This window comes from Serpula lacrymans, assembly GCF_000218685.1.
Source record: "Serpula lacrymans var. lacrymans S7.9 unplaced genomic scaffold SERLAscaffold_1, whole genome shotgun sequence".
NCBI lineage: Eukaryota > Fungi > Basidiomycota > Agaricomycetes > Boletales > Serpulaceae > Serpula > Serpula lacrymans.
In genome coordinates, this window is record NW_006763290.1 from 412062 (window position 1) to 433233 (window position 21172).

At 41.1% G+C, this 21172-nt stretch overlaps 4 protein-coding genes across 4 annotated transcripts; 1 reads left to right on the forward strand and 3 right to left on the reverse strand.

Moving 5' to 3' along the window:
• Positions 1 to 757: 757 nt before the first annotated feature.
• SERLADRAFT_431672 (uncharacterized protein) lies at positions 758 to 1072 on the forward strand (the record flags this gene model as incomplete). Its single annotated transcript, XM_007312026.1, has 1 exon — positions 758 to 1072. One exon carries the CDS (start codon positions 758 to 760, stop codon positions 1070 to 1072), a length of 315 nt encoding a protein of 104 aa, XP_007312088.1.
• Positions 1073 to 9357: 8285 nt separating this feature from the next.
• Positions 9358 to 16609, reverse strand: SERLADRAFT_404485 (uncharacterized protein; the record flags this gene model as incomplete). Its single annotated transcript, XM_007312027.1, has 30 exons — positions 9358 to 9480; positions 9537 to 9628; positions 9965 to 9997; positions 10051 to 10234; positions 10840 to 10853; positions 10886 to 10916; positions 10968 to 11120; positions 11172 to 11342; positions 11376 to 11480; positions 11654 to 11758; positions 11804 to 11891; positions 11944 to 12142; positions 12186 to 12210; positions 12664 to 12695; positions 13146 to 13320; positions 13378 to 13551; positions 13600 to 13756; positions 13966 to 14067; positions 14268 to 14311; positions 14549 to 14553; positions 14606 to 14719; positions 14768 to 14895; positions 14957 to 15290; positions 15351 to 15483; positions 15539 to 15769; positions 15949 to 16049; positions 16274 to 16314; positions 16369 to 16470; positions 16534 to 16548; positions 16599 to 16609. 30 exons carry the CDS (start codon positions 16607 to 16609, stop codon positions 9358 to 9360), a joined length of 3222 nt encoding a protein of 1073 aa, XP_007312089.1.
• Positions 16610 to 18342: 1733 nt separating this feature from the next.
• Positions 18343 to 19002, reverse strand: SERLADRAFT_364415 (uncharacterized protein; the record flags this gene model as incomplete). The annotated part of the gene is made up of 2 exons (XM_007312028.1): positions 18343 to 18695; positions 18858 to 19002. 2 exons carry the CDS (start codon positions 19000 to 19002, stop codon positions 18343 to 18345), a joined length of 498 nt encoding a protein of 165 aa, XP_007312090.1.
• Positions 19003 to 19875: 873 nt separating this feature from the next.
• On the reverse strand, positions 19876 to 20532 carry SERLADRAFT_404486 (uncharacterized protein; the record flags this gene model as incomplete). Its single annotated transcript, XM_007312029.1, has 2 exons — positions 19876 to 20181; positions 20425 to 20532. The coding sequence occupies 2 exons, from the start codon at positions 20530 to 20532 to the stop codon at positions 19876 to 19878; spliced, it is 414 nt and encodes a 137-aa protein (XP_007312091.1).
• Between the last annotated feature and the right edge of the window lie 640 nt (positions 20533 to 21172).

The following is a 21172-nucleotide window of genomic DNA, read 5'->3' on the forward strand; positions in this document are numbered from 1 at the left end:
TTCAAAAATCAACTCCAAGGAGATGGTGTCATCCAAGAAACTACAGCTGCAGATACTCTGGAACTAAATGGCATTGCAAAACGCATGAATCAGACATTGGCTACATTAGCAACCACTATGCTCCATGATTCCAAGCTCCCAAAGTCATTCTGGGTAGGTGCCATGCAAACAGCTGCATATATCACAGCACGCAGCCCAGCCTTGGGACTCCATGGAAAGACCCCATATGAAATACTGTTTAAAAGGAGAGTTGATCCAACTTTGTTTCGCCCTTTCCGATGCCAAGCATATGCATTGATTCCGAAAGACAAAAGGCAAGGGAAGTTTTACTCCAAGGGGCGCAATGCCATAATGATTGGCTACACACTGGCCATCTTCAGAACGGAAACCCAAAGTATAGTCACAGTCAGTGGAAGGACAGCCCCTCAACATACAGCCAGCTGATGTGGAAAAAGTCCGAATACAGCTCGACAGCCTGTCCATTGGATCAGCTTCTGGAAGGCATACAACACCTCCAAGGAGTCATCCAACACCTCCGAGGAGTGATTCAACACCTTCAGGAGTGAGTGGGGCAACAAATACACAAATGTGTCTACTCCCTGGAGTACCTGCATAAGTTCCTAAAAGAGCAGTCATGCCTGCTGAAGTCCTAGGAGTACGCAGAAGCAATCTCCAGACTTGTCCTGCAGATAAAAATTGAGATTATCAAAGGACTCTAGATGAGGAACAGCCTTGAAAAGAGCAGCATGATAACTCCATGGAGAAACCTAACACTCCTGAGGTACATGAAAAAACATCTGATACAGAGGAGACATTCTTTGCTGGAATAGCAAGTACTGGTCCATTTAACACAGACCTTCTAAGGACACTAAAGGAAGCCTTATCACGTCCGGATGGAGAATTATGGAAGTCTGCCTTGGAGGAGGAACTCCTAAGTCTCAATACTAATGCAGTATATGACACTGTTCCACTTTTGAAGGGAGTGAAACCCATCACATCAAAACCTGTGTTCCAGATCAAGTTTGATCAAAACGGAAACATTGAGAGATACAAACTCCGGATTGTTGCATAAGGTTTTACTCAAAGGGAGGGGATTGATTACCAGGAAGTTTTTGCTCTGGTTGCAAACTTAGAGTCAATCTGAATTATTCTAGCCCTGACAGCAAAGTACAACCTAGAACTTGATCAAATGGACACATCCACAGCTTATCTCAATGGAGAACTTGAAGAAGAACTGTACATGCTTCCTCCAGGGGGTGTTCCTATCCAACCTGGATACTGCTGGAGGTTGAAGAAATCCATCTACGGATGATTAAAACAAGCTGGTTGTACATGGAACAAAACCTTTGATCACAAGCTCCAGGAGCTTGGTTTCACAAGACTAAATGCAGAAACATGTCTCTATGTATTCCGGGACAACAAACAAATATGCTTTGTTGTTGTCTATGTAGATGACTCCTCCTAGGAGCTTCATCCAGAAAGTTCATGGATATCACAAAAGCCAAACTTGAATCCATATTCAAAGTGCGGGATCTTGGAGAAGCAAAATACATCCTCAGAATAGAGATCCAACGTGATCGTTCAAACAAAACAATCTCCCTATTGGAACACCAATACATTGACATAGTCCTGGAGCGTACTGGAATGAAGAACTGCAAACCAACATGGACACCAATGGCCCATGGATCAAAACTCCTTGCAAATGCTCCAGGGGAAGATATTGTGCAACACGAGATGCATATTGAAGGGCGTCAAGTGTCATACCTCTCAATTGTAGGCTCCCTGATGTATGCCATGCTTGGAACCCGCCCAGACATTGCCTACATTGTTGGAATACTAAGCAGACATAGCTCAGCTCCAAGGAACCATCACTGGGAAGCTGCAAAATGTGTCCTCAGATATCTGAAAGCAACCAGGGACATGGAACTACGATATGATGGCACAGATGTCTCCATGGACATGGATTTCTATGGATACTCGGATGCAGATTGGTCTGGAGACCCAGATACGTCTTGATCAACATCTGGCTTTGTTTTTATCACCATCCAAGGAGCAATATCCTGGACAAGCAAAAAACAAAGCATGGTAGCTTTATCCTCCACAGAGTCAGAGTACATTGGATTGAGCAATGCTGGACAACACCTTGCATGGCTTGGGATATTTTTTGAAGAAATCAGACATGCTCAAAATGGACCTACAACATTGCACTGTGACAATCAAGCAGCTATTATTCTTACACAAGATCCACAGTTCCGTGCTTGCACAAAACATATTCAACGGAAATATCATTTTATTCAAGATGACTTAGTATCAAAGGGAGAGGCAGTAATCAGATATATTCCTACAGGAGATATGGTTGCTGGCATTCTCACTAAACCCTTCACTCACAAAAAACACTGGAAATTCTCTAAAGCTATGGGACTATGGTTGCACTCGAGTGGGAGTGACAAAACCGGATAAACCATGGTCTCTGCCAAAGCAGCCATTGTTCTCCATGGAGCATAGCCACCACTCCATGGAGTCACCATTGTTCTCCTAGGAGCACAATTGTACTCCTAAGAGTCATTATACTGTAGCGAGTAGCACCTCCGACTATAAGTAGTAGGGGGTTTAGTATAGGAATACCTCAGTTGTTTCTATAGCCTCTCGGGCAGCGGCTGAGTTTCACTTAGATTTATTATTTGTATTATAGATAGACTTCATTGACACAAGGCAGCAAAGGCAAGGGTGCAATCTTTTGTCTCAAGTGGTGGCCAACAGAACCCTGAGCAAGATATTTAAGTATGGAGGATAGACTCAACAAAAGATCCCATCTATACATTTAATAAATATGCCATTTTTGTAAGCTTCTATAAATTGGCATGAAAAAGAATATCCCAGACGCCTTACAATAGCTCACACTGACAATGCACAAAGAGCTTATTCCACAAAGTCTTCAAAATATTCCCAAGTTTGCTAGTGAAGAATCTCTGGATAGTGTCAGGAAGCTAGTTTTATAGTCAACAAAGGTATTTTCTGAAGGATAACAGCCGCATTTACTGAAAAAATGTACACCACATGATGGCATGCACTGGAGTTGGGCTGCGCACAAATACACTTTGAAAGGTTGCCAAAGTACATATAACATGTTCCAAGGTACAACCTGGTTCTGGTTGTTGCTACTGTAGATTGTGATGAGCCTCAATCCAAGCATTCAACATGTAAATTTTGTCATATATGCACTGTTCAGAGTTATTGGTTTTCCATAATCTCTTGATAGGCTTAAATATGAAAACCCATTGCGGACGGATGATTGAAAGTGGACTTCATTATACTTGTTAGTGAGCGATGACAAAAGCTGGAAACTGTAAACCATTTATTCAATGTGTCTTTATCCTAAGTGGGCATTTCTATGCTGATATTGGATTCTTTCCACCCATCAGTAGATGAATTAGATATGTTTGATGCAGTCAAATCCAACAGCTTGTTACCCTGTCTACTATTAAAACCTAGGAGATCCTTGGAGTGAAAGTCTGGGGCAGTCAATGCCTCACTTATAAGGCAATTCACTTCGCGCTTGGACTTGTGTTTGCTCCCAGTGTAACAACCAAGAGTTTGTATACTCTGGCGCGCAACTCAGACAAGCAGTAGTGAAGTGAGTGGGAGTGTTTCTCCCTTAAGATAGGACCAAGTTAGTTGTGGGTAAACAACAGGAGGACTCGCTAAGGAGTCTCCTTGATCTATTGGGGTTTATATACATCACAGACTATTTCTACATGTGTACTATACAGTTGATGAAGGCAGTGGCTGATGATGTCATAGGGCATAGCCTGTGTGAGAGACTTGTAGCTAAGAATAAAGAAAAGCAGTGCAGCGTGAGAAAGTGGATTTTGAACAAAAAATAGAAAGTGCCGCATGGCACAGTGTGTGAAAACCACAAAATAAAGTTAAAGTAGAGAATGAAATTTAAAGGTCCAAAAAAGTGTATTGTAACACCCAGAATGCATCCAATTTATTGGGCGCCACATGGATATATTTTCATAAGGCCACATAGGGGGAAGGATCTGATCTTGAAAAAATGTGTGCACTGATAATTGTGACTCTTGAGTTCCTTATTTACAACTGCGCAGATCATATTGAGAAACATATTTGTCTGGATCATACAATGGGTGATACTTGTACTCTCGTAGAGGGCTAAAATAATTGGTGATGGTTCAAAGTGCTATACCAAGCTTCAGAATGACCTTACAAATAGTGCGAATACCTGTCAAATCCAATGTGTGAATGGGAATGGAGGCCTGGGGCATGTTGTTATTAAATCTCTGAGGTATGTGTGCCATTTGGGGAGTGGTTACAGATGACAATGAGGCGGAAGGTGTTGCCACCACTTTTGCTGTATCTCGAGTGGTAACCATGAGCTAAACTTAAAAGTGGGATTGTCAGTACTGAAGTGAGCAAGAACAAACCTTGTTGTACCAGTTGCATTAATAAACCATGGCTATTGTGTGTCAAAATTTGGAGATAATGTTGGGGGAGAGATTGACTGTCCTAGTCCAGATGTATAGGCTCATCTAAATCCATCATCTGTCCCTGCCCTAGAACCATACTGCCACCCTTGCCAAATGAGTGACATTGATCTCCCATGATGATTTGAATGAAACAAGACACAAAAATGAATGATATATAGTACATACTTGAGTTGAACTTAAAGACAAGCTCCCTTCCTGACCAGCAAGCCCTGGAGACAATTTCTTCTGAGCCAAATTTCTCTTGGTGTTGTATCTGTTGGCACTGTCTTTGGCCCATTCTTGTTGATTATGTAGTGTAATTGCTTGCTCACGGCAATACACATTGCAACTAGACCGGTGATGACTTAAACCACGTTGAGTAGCAAAGAAGCGCTTGCAAGAACCACCACATATGACTGTCATCAGTACAAGGACAATTGATAGAAAGGAAATGATGTTTCTTAACCCTTTCCTGGGCACCTGGCTCATATCTGAAGGTCTGGAAGAACTAAATGCTGAGTTGGCAAACCAAAATCTATACGCTTAATAGGATGTCATGTCAATTAAATGTAAGTGTAAGCCGTGGGATACTTAGCTTTTCACGGAAAGTGTTCCCAGACTTGGAATCTTATATAAACTTTTGGCTCTTGAAATATCAACAACCCAAATTTTGACCTGTCAAGTCATTAGCAAAAGCACATCATAGTTGCTTCAACCATGCTACCCACTTGCCTGATTTTGCTGCTATCAATTCGGTAATTTCCCAGTTTTCCAAACTGTTGGTTCCAAGTAATTGTACAACACTGAAACTTTCCAACTTGTTAAAACTTATATATGCTATGGTATTATCCTTGCAAGTTACATACATGATATTAGAACTTACTAACAATTCACATTGCCATTCAGCTGGAGTGTGGTGACCCCTCTACTGCCGTGTATTATTATTGGGATATTACACAAGCATGCGAGATTGCATGAGCCATTGTAGATACTGTGAGTGTCAAGGAAAAGAAACTGCAAAATGGGAAAGAGGCATTGTAGCTTATGGAGGGGCAGTTTAAAGAGATTCAAGTGAGGCAGAAGAGGCACAATATTACAATGTTGTCAATAAAATGTCTGCCATGCAACATTTGAATTGGCTCACTTAATTCAGTTTCATCTGGGTTGTGATTTTATTTGCCATGTATTTCCCCACTCACACAATAAAGGAGGTTCAGGACAGGGTAGCTTGCTTTTTAAAGCAGGAGCAGCATAACCTTTCTCTTTTGTATCAATTATTAGCCCCCCAACCACTGACAGCATCAACAAGTAGTCATCCATATAACACTGAGCGGCTACCAATGTCTGTGCAAAGCTTGTCACCACTGGGAAAAGGAGGCCAATGTTAAGATGGAAAATTGACATATCAGGTACATAAAGACTAAGGATGTAGCAACCCCCAGTAGCCCTCTCAACAGGGATTTTTTTGTTGGGGTGCACATCCCATATCCACCTTGGGTTGTTTTCTTCACTAACATTTGCGGTGGCATTCTGAGAGACCATGGCCTTCTCAAAAATGTGTTGGATATATTTTGTGGGTTCTTCATGAACAGCAGACAGGTTGGCACTATGACTGAATGTATTCTTCATCAGGAAAAACTCTTTTGCTATATAGTGCTATGTAGCCACCACCTATATATATAAATGCATTCATAGAAACTATAGTACTATCAGCGCAATCATAGCTCTTATAGCTTTTATAGCATAGTAGTAGGCAAAATTTTGACCAAGGTGAGAAGTATCTATATTTCCTCAAATTCTGGATTAATCTAGTAAATTTGTTCAACAATAGAAAGAGGCCAGAAGTGTTTGGAGTCAAGTATATTAATATAGGCAAGGTACTATAAAGTGTTCTTATAGCCTATGACAGCCCACATAGCTCCTATAGCTGTAAAGGTCATAGTTATAATATAGTTCAAGCTGCTTAAAAGGGCTCATAAATCATAAAGCATTAATCAATTATATAGTCTGTATTAGTGAAATAGTGGTGTGTATGTTTGATATTTATAAAAATAAGAATAATGATTTATCCAAATATAAGTGGTGACCATGAGTAAAAAAATAATCTAAGTCCACAAAAGGTCAATATATAACACCTGTATAATACATTTTATAAGCTCTCATGGTGTAGTGGATAAATGTGATGTGTGGCTATAGGTTTCTTAGTCACCTAAAAGCTAACTAGCAGGTTGAGAGTTCAAATCCTGTCTGCATTAATTTTTTTTTATCAGCCACACAATATTTTCCAACATCTATAAGAATATTTATAGAGCTATATGAGGCCCTATAGATGGCAGAGGTTTTATAGCAGGTTTGACCACTATAGCAGCTTTATGAGCACTTATAGTGCTATAGAGCTCTATATAGCTACCCCCATTTTTCCTGATGTTACTTCTCAGCCAAAAAAAAGCTATAGCCCTCCCACCAAGCCTTGTTAGTTTGATGTACTTCCTCTTGTTTGGACACAAGGACATTAAGGCACCCCATCCTATGGGAGACTGATGAGCATCTAATTGTCATCAGGATTGACAATATCTTGTTTTGAGTCCATCGATCTATGCTTGTCAAAAGGTTAGAGTACTTTGCAAGATTGTTTTATGATGAAGAGTCACACATCACCATTAATGGTTCAAGTTGTTCAGGCTATGGCTGAGAGGAACATATCAGTGATCAAGGGAACATCACCAACATATGGGATGGGAAAGTTGCCACAATTCAAAGAATATATTACATCCTCAATGCATCAATTGAAGACTTTGTGCAGCTTTTAATAGCAGAAAGGAAAAGCATGTGAGTATTGATCAAGTGATGAATCACTTCAGGTGCTGATGTGACACACCAGCCAGTACAGTGTCTATCCTCCATTGACGGATGTAGCTGCTGCAATAATACAAACCTCTGTGTGATGAATGAAGAATGCCTTCCATGGGCATGTGAGATGGTCAACTTGGGGAGAAACTTGAATGTACGCCGGGTCCTCAAGAGGGCATTATTTGCGGATAGATGGATTAGGCCTTCTTTGTCCTAGCTGCCTGGATTCTGATGCTGTAGCTAAGCTGCGTGTGGCAGGCATAGCAATGTTGATTGATGCTAGGGAAAAAAATTACTTCAAAATGGCTCAAACAAGTCTTCAAAGCAAGCAACTACTCAGTATGTCCATGTGAGCAAGCCCCATCACACAAAGACAAGAACACTTCACAATGCTATACTGTCAAAGACAGGACTGTTGGAGTGATGTACAATATGGCAAGTTCTGGTTTGTTATGGTATTACTTGATGGATCTGATATGCAGACTACAAACACTCATCAATGCAGAATGGGTAACAGAGAAATATTGCATTATTTGTGCAGCGAGGAACCAATGCCAGTGGACCCTGATTAGAGAACAAATTTGGGAGAATCTTGACTTGGATTTCCACCTTCTATAATACTATAGTAATTCAAATTTTGCTCATAATATAGATGACACTCTTACCATTTTAACTTTGACACTGTCACAAGGACTTCAAGGCTAGTATTAGCAGAGGATAGGGAATAATAGACAAGTAAATAATTAGAGTGGTAAACAAAGTATTAAGATCCTTAGGAGAGAGCGACTGGAAAGCAAAGGTATGTCTGAGACACAATGTACTATGAAAATGATTGCCATGCTGTAGCAAAAAAATAGAACACACCAAGCATAACTGACTTTTGTTATACCCAAAATTGATGAAAAAGCCAGCCCATATAGTTATAAATGCATGTCTTAGATGGGGCATTATTACCTGATAATATTACTATATAGATAGGGCCAGTGGAGTCCAGCGGAGTGTGTCAGCCGGGCCATGTTAGATGTGATATTATTGTGCCCATTATCAACGACCCGGCTGGTTGAGAGGACACTCATCTTAGACAACACGGCTGGGTCACAGAGTGCTCGTTCAAGACAACCCAGCTGGATCAGAGTCTGCTCATCAAAGGCCTGTCTGTCATCTTTTTAAGCATTGTTTTCTATTTGAAGTTGGATATGCAAATATTTCATAACTTACATTATAGATTCATGGACATGTTTAGACAACATGTTTCTGGAATGCTGTATTATATAATGTACTTGTTCAATTGAGAACTTCTGGGAAGTGTCTAGCCACTTGCTGAGAGCTAACAGGGACAGAACTAGATTCCAGTATGAGTAACTATATTATCAGAGAGTACAGAATGTGTACAGTACCTAGATTCCAGTATGAGTAACTAAAGAATAGGAATACTGGACTCTGCAATATTAGTCCAAAGTTTTGTAAACAAAGGTAAACAAATCAGCCACAAAGGCGAAATTATAGAATGCTCAGTGAATACTGAACAATAGAGCAAAAAGAATAAAGAGGGAAGTGATTTAGAAAGAAGGGAAAATAGATAGCACAACTAGGTGCAGAATCACCAAAACTAACAGACAGAACTATTATAAATGTGATTAGAACTCACCTAGCTTTGTACATATTCTGTGAAAAATCTTGTATGCTCTTACCACCACTATTATAGGCTCTGAGAGCACACTCAACCTAGTGGATAAGTAAGTAAATATTCAAGAGTAGGAAGAAGAAGTTATATCACAGAGGCAACCAGTGCGAGTAAAGGCAGAAGAATACCTTTGAAAGTATGTGCATACTTAACCCCTTCACATTTTCTTCCAAACCATTAATTCCTTATGAGGTCCTTGAAAATAGGGTTTGAGAACAGTCTTTGCTTGTTATAGGTTCTTCCCTGATACCCATAAGTTGTAATACAATGAAAAAAAAAAGTAGCTCTCACTTTGCTATCAAGGTCCCCATCAATAAACGCACATGTATCAATCAATCACTGAACAGCAAGTTTGATTTCTTCAGGAGACATATCCCCTGGGTTACCATATGCACTATTGATCATGAGTCTGGCCTTGGCTACAACCTCTCCCCATATTTGGGGCCCAGCAGACCATACCTAAAAATTCAAGCAAGAGTTAAAACTAAATCACAGCAATGAAAGAATACACTCACATAATCCATCATAAAGATTTTAAATGCTTTATTGACTTCAACCTCCCTTAATTTGGATTCAAAGCTGTTGCTAATCTTGGAGCTTTCGGTGACTATTTGCCATGAGATGTCAGAGTGTATATTAGAAGCAGGGAATCCTTCATTTATTGCAATATGAAGACACATTTGAGTATGGGCTTCTATAGCTAGCTGTGCCAAAAAAGGAGGGAAAAGAGCTAGTGTAAGTTTGCACTTCCTAGTCATAGCAGAAGATAAAGATACACTAGCTATTGCTGTGCTTGATGTGTGACTGGAAGGTTGAATAGAAGGAGCTGCAGATGGCAAGCAAGATGTTGTGCTAGTGCTTTCACCAATATTACCAGCTTGTTGGGCATCCTATATACATATGAAGATATTAACCTTTATTGAGAGTAGATAAATATACTCACTTTTCTGCCTTGCATTATTGCCATCCTCCTCCTCTATACTCGTTATATAACAGAAAACTTTGATATACAAGATAAATGAATTGCACCTTCTTGTTCACTATCCCCTCTAACAGTGTTCCTAAGCTCTTCTGTATCTGTATTGTCATCCCCACCCCCACCCTCACCCCCACCTATAGGCCTCCAGGATCTAGGTTGAGTTGAAGGTGGAGTCTGGACCATGTTACTATCATTTTCTTCATCCTGGTCATCCACTACCTCATCAGGAAAAACCTAGTTTCCTTTTATAGCTATCATAGCTGTCATAGTGCTATATAGGGGAAATAGTAGCTATAGTACGCCTAGACAAGTCCCTATTATATAGCTCTATCACAACACAATAGGATCCGCACCCGTGTACAGTGGTTCTGGACTTTTTGGGCATGCAACCAATCAGTATACTTTCCAAGTACGCCTTGGTAGCTTAGTTGGTAAAGCATCAGACCATGAAAGCTGGAGTCCCAGGTTGAAGCCCTGGCCAATGCATGTTTTCTCATACTATAAACAAATGTCATAATTTGTCAAGCTCTATATAGCAGGGCTATTTTGAGATGTTTGCTATATCAGCTGTAGTATCACAAAAGTGATATATACAATCCATCTCTACTATGGCTGCTCTCATAGAATATAATAGATATAACAACTATCAATGGTTATTTCAGAATGGTCATATTATATATGTTCCACAAGCTTATCATAGTTTTCAAATTCTCTCAGTTTTGTTCACTATTATTATGGTTTCCATACTCTCTCAGTTTCACTCTAACCTGGACAGATAATATAAATATCTGATAAACACTTGTGAGTAAAGGTTGACGTAGAGTGGATTTTGAATTTACCTGGGCCTGTAGACCTGTTTAGAGAAATTCAAGGTGGTGCGAATACCTTTTGCAAGCTCATGAAGATAGTTTTCGACCTGTGAAATATGGAGTGAGGAAAATTCATGTATATTACATTACAAACCCACAGCTGTAACAGTCAAGGCAATTAATGGCAAAGGTGAGTCTTTGAAATCACTTGGATAGAGGACTCCCTCCCCTTTTTTATGAAACCACTGAATCTGAAGTAGTAGCTTGATGATGTGATGTTCAAAAGGTTTTTGCTTATCATCAGAATAAGTCTGAAATACATAGTCATAAAATGTTTAAGAAGAGTACATATGAACACTTACAGAAACATCTAAACCACCAAACGTAAAAACACCTTTTCCATTACTCAACAACCACTCCACTATAGTATGTACTTCCTCTGGGAGCTTGTCTTTGAGGGCGTATTCTGAGAGAATGAGTATCCTAGCCTTTTTTTTGACTTCACCTCTAAGCTGAGCTGCAGCCGTCCACACCTGTTTAAAATTTTGATATTAGTTCTCACTCACATAATCAATGATTTTACTTTTTTTCTGCTCGTTCCTTGCATTCTCCAAATCTACTACGGTAGTTTTGAATAGTGAAGAAGAACTTGCAACTTTGATAATTGCATTCTAAACAAATTCATCTCGTTTATCAGTACCTGGGAAGCCTTTCACAGTAAAAAGAATGACACACATTTGAGAATGTCCTGCTTTAGCTAGCCTGGAGCTGGTAGGGCTAAAGCTAGTGATGACGGCCTGTGTAGACTATAAGCCTCATAACTTTAAACTTATTGCACACTTACCTTGGAATCTCTGAAAGGCGTTAATGAAGGAAAACTACTGCTATTCCTTTTACGCTTATTGTTAACCAACTGGACACTTTTAGCTGGTGATGCAGTAATCTGTATCTGTATATGTGGATTAGTGAACTAGAAAAAAAAGGTAAAACTCACATTGGTACGCAATGATAAGACCATTTTTTTGTAGTAAGGATTGTCCAACTTCTGGGTCAATGAAGGTGAGGGAGTAACTTGCTGTGAGCTTTCTGATGATGATGCTGCATTAGTACAGCTTATAGCTAAGGTTGAGTTACTTGCCTGTCAAGTGTCTAAAGATCTGCATCAGAGCATCTTCATCTTCATCTTCTAGTTCCTCTTCCATGCTATTCCTGGCCCTTTTATGAAGAGGTTCATCTTCACTATCAACATCAGGCCTATCCAAGTCTCCTTCTTCCTCATCATCCTCAGCCTCCACCATGTGAGCTGCTTTCTGACGAATATCTGGGAAATGTACTATGTAATGGACATGATACATAACACATATTAAATGACTCACCTGCTAGCTTGTCAGTATTTGCATCCTTTCCAGATGCTTGCAACTTCTTCATCAGTTGGCTGTATAAGATTTCTTCTGTTAGTTTTGGTGATTCTGCACCTTTGTGCTACCTATATATTTTCATTCCTTTCTCTATCTATTCTTCTATCATTCACTATTGATTGTGTTCTCTATTATTTCGCCTTTGTGGCTGCTTTGTTTACCTTTGTTTACAAAACTTCGGACAGTACTGCAGAGTCCAATGCTTCCTATTCTCTAGTTACTCACATTGGACTCTAGGTACTGTATACCTGTCATACTCTCTAATAATATAGTTACTCACATTGGACTCTAGTTCCAGTCCCTGATTGCTCTCAGCAAGTGGCTAAACACTTCCTTCAAGCTTTGTTCTCAATATCTTCATCTTGTGTAAGCCCATCAGAAGAGTTTGATGTCTCTTGAGCCCTGGAATGTTTAGTTAAAGGCTTCTTGGACTTACTCCCCTGAGTTTTGTTCTGTCCAGATCTTGTCCTAGCAGCCATCACCAAAATAGTAGACAGAGACAGAGGTAAAAGATATAGAAAATGAGGAATTAGCAAACAGTGGAACATTTCATCCCTCACACCTTTCAACTTTCTTCTCAAAAGTGATACAACAAACAAATATACACTAGTACAATTAGTGACAAACTCTGGATTAAACAATTGGTAAATGTCTAAGAGTATCAAGGTCAAAAAAACAAAATGCAGTACAAAGTCCATGGTTATCAATGTAAAGAAGAATGTCCAGCCTATCCATTTTGCCCATTTCTCCAATTATCCATTTATTTGTCAGTTTGCAAGACAATTGAGCCCCTCTGCCCTCTGAAGTGCAAGTTAAAATGAGTTATATCACATGAGCAAAAGAGCACAATATCCCCCTTTCTCATCTGCAACACCAGGCCAGGCTCAACAAGGCAAAGCTCTCCCCCTTCATGCTTACCCAGTGGTATGACTAGACAAAAGAGTTTGTCCTTGGCATCCCTGTGAGCCTTGGTTGAAACATTGATATTGACCACAAGACCTAAGAATGGGCAGGCAGCAGAGGCATTGTTTCCAGGGAGTAACTCAGCATGTTGTCTGAGTACCAAATATTTGGCAGGTAGATAAGTAGCAAACTACATCAATGGTATCAGCATATTATCCTGTACATAATCAGAAACAATGTCACTCACCATTTCATTTATCCATTCAAAGAGATCAGCAAATACAGTTTTAAGTCTCTGGTAAATGTCAGTGTGGTCTTGAATCTCCTTGGACGTATAGGGGACAAGCTGCAAATAATTTGTTCTTGAGGCATACTTTCTCTTCATCATCAAAGGGGGAATATCATTGGGTGCGTCATTTGCCTTCATTGATTCAGCATAGTTTGTAAATGGAAAAAAAAAAGAACTCACTTTTGTACAATGGCGGTTGTACCAAGAGAAATGTAGAGCTTCAAATGTGAAGCCTTCACCTTCAACAGCTGAGTCTACATGATGTAAAGATATGGTGGAGCCTAGGCAGGACTGGAAGTTAGGCAGGAGAGTAGTGCAGATTGATTCTGGCATAGAGCTGTTTAAAAATAACATGAGCAAATCATCGCTGTTTTTCAAGAGAAGAGGGATGGAGGGAACTATTGAGGATGGTATATACAAGTATGCTGAGGGGTCTGTACGAACACCCCCATCATAATGTTTCTGTATCTAAGAACAAGTATTTAGCATTGATATTGCATACACTACATGACATACCTTGGCTGTCAGGTCCTCTACATTTGTGACCTTGATGGCTCAACTTGCCCTTTCTCTTTCTGTTTTGGTCCACTCGTAGTTATCGCCAGGATCCCGCGGTGCAGAGTATTGGCGATTGCCTTCAGCCATATTCTGGAATGTTGTGCTAACCACATACATTTCAGGGAGGACAACTGGTGGTAATGATGGTGATGGTGGTTGAGAACAAGGCAGGATATCGTCAAGATTGGATAAGGGAGTCAGAAAGTGTACTAAAGATGTTGTACCTACACCTAAGATAGCCTGACCATGACGATGTATGGGTACATGAGCTATGTCTATAGTGTGCATACAGACTCCCCAACAATCTAGACGACGATCTAAGAGTTGGAAAGTACTACAAAAAACCAAAAAAAATCAGAAACTGTTAGAATCAAATGATTGTAACGTACTTGAATCAGATAGCCTTAAAATTTTGATCAGAAGCCTCAAAATTTGTGCAATCAATATTGGCAGGAAGGCCATAATAACTGAGCACGTCAGGTGCGAACATGCAGTTTATGTTCAGTGGCAGGTTTTGGCGTAAGCTAGAAATAGTTGGGATGATTCTACTAATCACCAGCTGTCCACTCACAGTAGCTGCATAACATTGTTTAGTTAGCATACACGCAGTAAGAAGTAGTACACTTACATCCAACTGGCCACCTAAAGACATTGGCTATCTCCCATGGTGTTGTTCCATCTATTTCACCAAGTTGAACCCATAAGTTCAAGCCTGCAACCAAAATAAGGGCATAGATAGATCCTACATAGATCTGTAAGTATGGTTTAATGCGGACAAAGGTAATCTTACCACCGGCTGCTATGGCTGCAAACTTGCAGCCCATAGCATGCCATTGCTCAAACTGTTTCTTAGACGGCTTAGGCTGAGGGAGATCCCTCCAAAGGTTTGCCAGGGAGATACCTTGCTGAGAGCGAAGACTAGCATACAAACATAAACATCAGAAAGAAATGATAATTATTTGTAACAATTTTCACTTACCTTTGGGACTTGGCAACGAGCTGGATGTAGTTGATCATCAGCAAAAAGATGACACCTATGTCTTTACTGGTCATGCGCCAACAGTGCGCCACAACAGAAGCCAAAGACTTGTCCAGGTAGTCATTGGTGGACGTAACAGAGGTCAACAGGGAGTCGACAGAGTACGCCCACTCTCCTGAGTTGAACATTGAGGAGTCTTCATGTGCAGCCGCAAGTCCTGCTATGAAAGTGTTGACAGCCGAGTTGATCCTAATAGCAGGGTCATTGACTGCTTGCCACAGAGATTGCTGGACAACAACTCTACCCCTTGGACAAGGCCGTTGACGTGCAGGAGCTGGAGCAGGGGCAGGAGCAGGTTGTTGACATGCAGGAGATGGAGATCGACAAGATCAACGTGCAAGAGTAGGAGTAGGAGCTGCAGCAGCATACGGGTGTTGACATGGTTGGCGTCTTTGTGAGCGTATCACCGCCAGAGATTGTTGCAGAGATTGATTGGTCTGCAATTCAGACTCATCAGCTTGAGTTTGCTGTGGAGAAAAAATAGTCAGTAACATTGGCATTAGGAGGGGAGAGCCAACATACCTCTTCACCAAAGCGGGCTGGGGATAATGTTGTTAGGCCTTGATGCATGGTGACAGAAGGTGAGCTGTCAGAGAGTGACAATGGAACCATTGAGGATGGAGCCACTTTGTCTAGCAGTGCAGAGAGGTCAGCAGGAGTGAGCATGCTTAGGATACCCACCAGTTGGGCGTGAAAATCCATCAGCTCTGTTGGCAGTGGTTGCTGACCCAGTATCCGAGCGAGAATCTTGACCTGTAGTGCCGGAATAGTAAATCTGTACATCTTCAGTATACTACAAAGACTGTGGGAAAATGTATGGCAGCCTGACCTTGGTTACACAACGATATGATAAGGTGTTGCAATGCTGATAACGTCAAATCAGCAATCTGCTGGACCGTGCAAGAATGGACAGTCAGACTGTCCATTCTCACATGGTCCATGGTCCAGTATTGTACCAGAAAAGATAAGATTAAATGAGCCATGCGAGAATGGACAGTCAGACTGTCCATTCTCACACGGTCCAGTATTGTACCTGCAAAGATAAGATTAGATGAGCTGTGCGAGAATGGACGGTCAGACTGTCCATTCTCGCATGGTCCAGTATTGTTGTTCCAGCAAAGATAAGATTAGATCACCCAATGAGCCGTGAGAGAATGGATGGTCAGACTGTCCATTCTCTCACAGCTCATTGGGTATTCATTATTGCAATTATATGCGGTGAGTGCGGATACTGAGGTGGAATGAACAGAGACTTACTATTTTTCTCATAGTGATTATTGGCTTTTCGCAATAGCAACCTGTTGATTCCATGCAGTGTGAGAAAAGAGATCAGCTGTTGTCCCCTTTCTCACACTGCATGGAACAATGCGACTGCACACGTCCAACTGTGGATGTGGGTGGCCCTCCGCTTATCATCTTTTGAATCATTCTCTTCTTTGCCCGCCCGCTTACACCTACATATTGGTGCAAATATTTAGATTTGAAGTGAGTTTCCTGGGTTTTTTTAAACTACTTACTTGGTTGGCCGAGTACTGAGACATATTTCAGCAGAACATCCCATTCTCAGTCTGCAAAAACGCACCTGTCCCCCATGTACACAATATCCTCCACTTCCACTGGAAATAGTGCTACCTACTGGTATACCCCCCCCTATTACTTGGTCAAAGTCCTCTCCTGGACCAGAGGGTAAGTCAGTTATTTAATTTCAAAAAATTACCTGATGGCAATGCACAGCTACTCAACAACAATCTTTTGCCACTCCCCCGAGTAATCTATCAACATCCACTCTTTCAATATCCACCCATACTGCACCAATCACTACATCTGAGGATCAAGTCCAGCCCATCATTGAGCAAATTGTTATGCACTTGAAGTATAATTCTCAGGACGTATATATCCAGGTGAGAAATTATTGTCTGGCTACATTCCTGATCTGATTTTTCCCCCTAGCAATTCTATATTGAACCATCAAGTTTCTCTGAGTTTGTGGACAAGCTCAGAGAAAGTAACTACAGCACTCTAAGGTACATGAAGTTTTCATGGAGCGCCTCAGTGAACTTTTACAGGGGAAACTGTCAGGCCTTATCAGATGGTCAGATGGGAAGTTCAAGTTGAGTTCTAATACATCCAAGTTCCTCTGGCAAAGTCAAATCACCACTGTACCCAACTTAGCCCTCAAGTTCCAAAGCCTCAACCCTAGCACTGAGTGGCAGGACTTGTTCATTGTCGAGGTCTCCCACTCCCAATCACTTGGGGATGTCACACCATATTTTTGTTTCATTTGGGGCATGAGGACAGTTGAAGAAGTGTTGACCATTGGACAACATATATATTGTTCCCTTAAACTGTACTCCCAAAAAGAGTATGGCCTGCTTTGACTCCGACGGCTCCCCAGCATCATGTGGCTGAAAAGTCGGAAAAACCAATATTTTCTGAAAATTGAATTCCCATGTGAGCTCTAAACTATACAATCCTCAGGGCTTAAATCATAAATAGTGAGCTCAAAAAAGGAAACATATAAGATAGGGCTCATGCAAACGCAACCACTATGTGGTGCTGTGACATTTGCGTGACAGTTAAGTGATCCAGGAGGATAAGTGTGTGCTAAGTACATTGAGCATGGGAGTAGGTACAATCTACGAAGAAAAATACTATTAGGATATAACGAGTTGTAAAAAGAACAATTCAGCTGGCAGGATTTAATCAAATTTCAGGAAAATAGTCACACAAGGAATTATGTCACATGTGACATGTTCATCATTGGACTGCAGCTTTGATTGTGAATCAAAGCTGCAGTTCAAGGATGAAAACAGTCTGAAAGATAATTAGAAATAATTTCAAAAAGATGCTGTGGATAAGGGTTGAATATAAGGAAGATATGAGTTGGAATTATTTCATAATAAATGCTTAGGATCAATGATATTGCAATTTAGAGTGCACCCTTGCATAATTTTATAAATATTATCTACAAAATATTCTCTTTATGTTGCCTGCCTTGAGCATGATCATTTTGTCAATATTTTCTATATAATATATAAGATAGTAGCACAATGATTTTACTAAAAATTCCAGACTTAAAGCTGTGAGGACAGGCAAATGATATTAGGGATTATATTTTAAAATTTTGCTTCATATTTTGCTTAGATATACTTAGTATATTTTTACATAAAAATCACTGTAAGATCATACTGCAAGTCTAGCTATTATAAGTCGATCCCCACAGTGTGTAAGCATCCATAAAGTGCAGTGATTGAGTAGCTAACCTGCATGAACGTAGATTAGAAAAGCTGTAATTTACTGTTCTTGTGACACCGCAAATTTATGACTTATTGGCGCATTGTGCACAGTGGGACAGCATCAAGCGCAGCAATGTCATTGTGCTCTAAATCGGCCTCGGAATTTGATGGTGGGAATTGACGGTAGGTGCATTTTGTGTGACCCCAGCATTGCTTGATAAAATTAAGCTTGCAGTGGAACTTGGGGAGAAATACGACCTGGAATCCTCGTGCCCTGCAAGTTTCCTCGAGAAGGGACTCAACCTCCGCAAAATCAAGCTCGTTATAGAGCATACAGTGCAAGCAGCAATGTAGGGTGTCTGTGGGGCACTTAAAGCCTGGACATTTGGCACAAATCCCATCAATGTCCTTGTACCCGCGCTCCTCAAGAAGGTCTACCATCCCTCAAAAGGTGCCTTCCTGTGGATCTCCTGGCGGGAAGTACAGTGACTGTGGTGAGCAGTCTGCAAGCCGAGCATCTGCCATTTGTACTTTCTCCTTCATGACCTTACCGTTTGTTCTGTAGACCGGTTGCCCGCTTTTGTTAACAACATTCCTCTGAACACCAACAAATGGTCTCCCAGGTTTTGTTGGGTATTTTGACATCTTGCAGGCAGAAAGAGCATTGTCTGCTTGTTTGAGGTGAGTGGGTGCATTGTTGAAGACAAGGATATGAGTTTCAGTGGGATACCAATTTTCAAGAAGATCCATTGCTTGATATGTGTGGCAGAGAACATCTTCATTCAAAAAATATCCCTGGCGGTTCTTGCCAGCTTTGAACAATATGTGTGTGCATTGTTTGGTGTTGGGGGATGTCATCCAGCTGTAATCCGCAGAAATGAAGCTGGCAACCATGATTAATACACCTTCTCCTTTCTGGCGTGGAACTGCCTTCTTGGTAAAGTGAACCCAATAAAATTTACAGCGGTCATTTGCGTAGAATGTCGACTCATTGTGCCACCATACTACGACACTCTTGGCTGCCGGATCCCACCAATCCCTTGCCTCCTCAATAACATCCTTCTAAAACCTCATGTTCTATTCCAGTTTGGCAATTGTGGGCAAGAAGCAGGTCTACCAGTGCGTCACAACATCTTCACGTTTATGCCCATCAGTGTATTGACCCAATGGTGCTTTTGTCCAGTGGAAATCCATCATATGCATCCACCTGCGGGCGGTTGCCAGTGAGATTGATTTCTTGAGTCTGTACTGTGATATAATGTCCTCTCTGTCCAGAAAGCGGACAATATCCTGTGCACTGGCATATTTGCCGATTGTTTGAAGATGTGCGTGATTTTCCTTTGCAAGCTCGCCTTTATCAAGCAAGGACACATACACATTCATTGGGAGGTCTTCCCGATCTGTAATGAACAACCTTGCCCATTTACAAACATGTTTGGTGGTGTCCATGCTTGTTTGGAATGAGTGTGCCATTTTCTCGGATGCTGCAGTCCAGGTTGTGGACTGTGACTCGTCTGTGTAAATCCACAGGCACATTTTGACCATCTGAAGCTGCTTTTGGAGGAGCTCATCTCCTTCAAAAGGATTGTGACCAATCCCGGATTTCCACTTTGGGTGCAAAATCTAAGTAGCATCTGCCAGTGCAGCCTTTGCATCAGAAGTTGTGGGTGGTGGTGTGAATGATTGTTTAAATTTGGTGTGTTTGTCATGGATGCCATCATTCCCATCATTCTTATCATCTGATTCTTCCCTGGAGTCTGCATTTGTTCCCTTCTCTCCTTTGAACAAAGCATCCTCATCATCCACTTCCTCCACTGTAAGGGCCCATGGTTGATGCTGCTTTGGAGGAGATGGACTAGCAGGAGGGAGGGATGGTGCATCCTCGTCTTCGACCTCTTGTAATTTGGGTGACCAGGCTTGTTGGCTCGTCTGTACCACAGGCACAGCATTGGTGTTTCCACGCAGGTTTAAAGGTGCTATAGTGTGCGTCATGGACAAGTGTGCCACACGACATTGATGGTACCCCATCCTTCCCAGAAGATGACCAGGTCGGTGAAGTATTTTCTGCAAAAGTCTTTGCTACTCAAGCCAAGATTTTCTTCAGTGACCAGCAGGGAATCTGTTTACTGTTTTCAACTGCAGTCTTTTCTCGTGTGTTTCATCATTGCTTACATTTTCTTTTCCTCCCCCTTTATCACCAAAATTGTCAACTTTGAGCTTCTTGTTGGCATGGCCCTTGAGATTGGAAATGCGTGAAACTGTTGAACACTTTTTCGTCATCCCAGTAGGCTGGAGGTAACTATTTCACTCTTCAGTTTATCCCTTAGAATGTTTGTCATTCATCATGACTCATCACAAATAATTCATTGCTGGGGGTGCAGTAGACTAGCACAGATACAAGAAATCAAGAACCTGAGGAATTTTGGGAATGATGATCCTTATAATCCTCAGGTTTTAGATTTCACAATTTTTTGTTGTTCTAATTTCTACACTATTTTCAGGCAGTTTACCCCCGCCAAACAGGTGTAAGTGTGACAAGATAGCTCACGTGATAGCAGTCGTATTTGCATGAGTCCTATCTTATAGGTACAGCATCACCCTCCGGGCACCCCTGGCACCAACAACAATATTGAAGTGGGCATGTGAGCTCAAATCAAAGTGACATGAATTGCATTGACAACATTCAGTCGTCTGCTAAGGCACTAACATCACATGATCACCTGTGACTTTCTTGTATATATCTAATGGCACGCACAAAATCTTATTTTTGTCTTAAAAAACTGCACAGAAAGTTTTGCAGCTTGATTCCGCCCATCTCTGTCCCAGCCGATTGTCAGAAATATGCGACGTGCAGTTGCCATTAAGAAAATGGAGTCGGACACAGTGTCACAACAAGCATGGATTTGAGTGGGTCACAGGT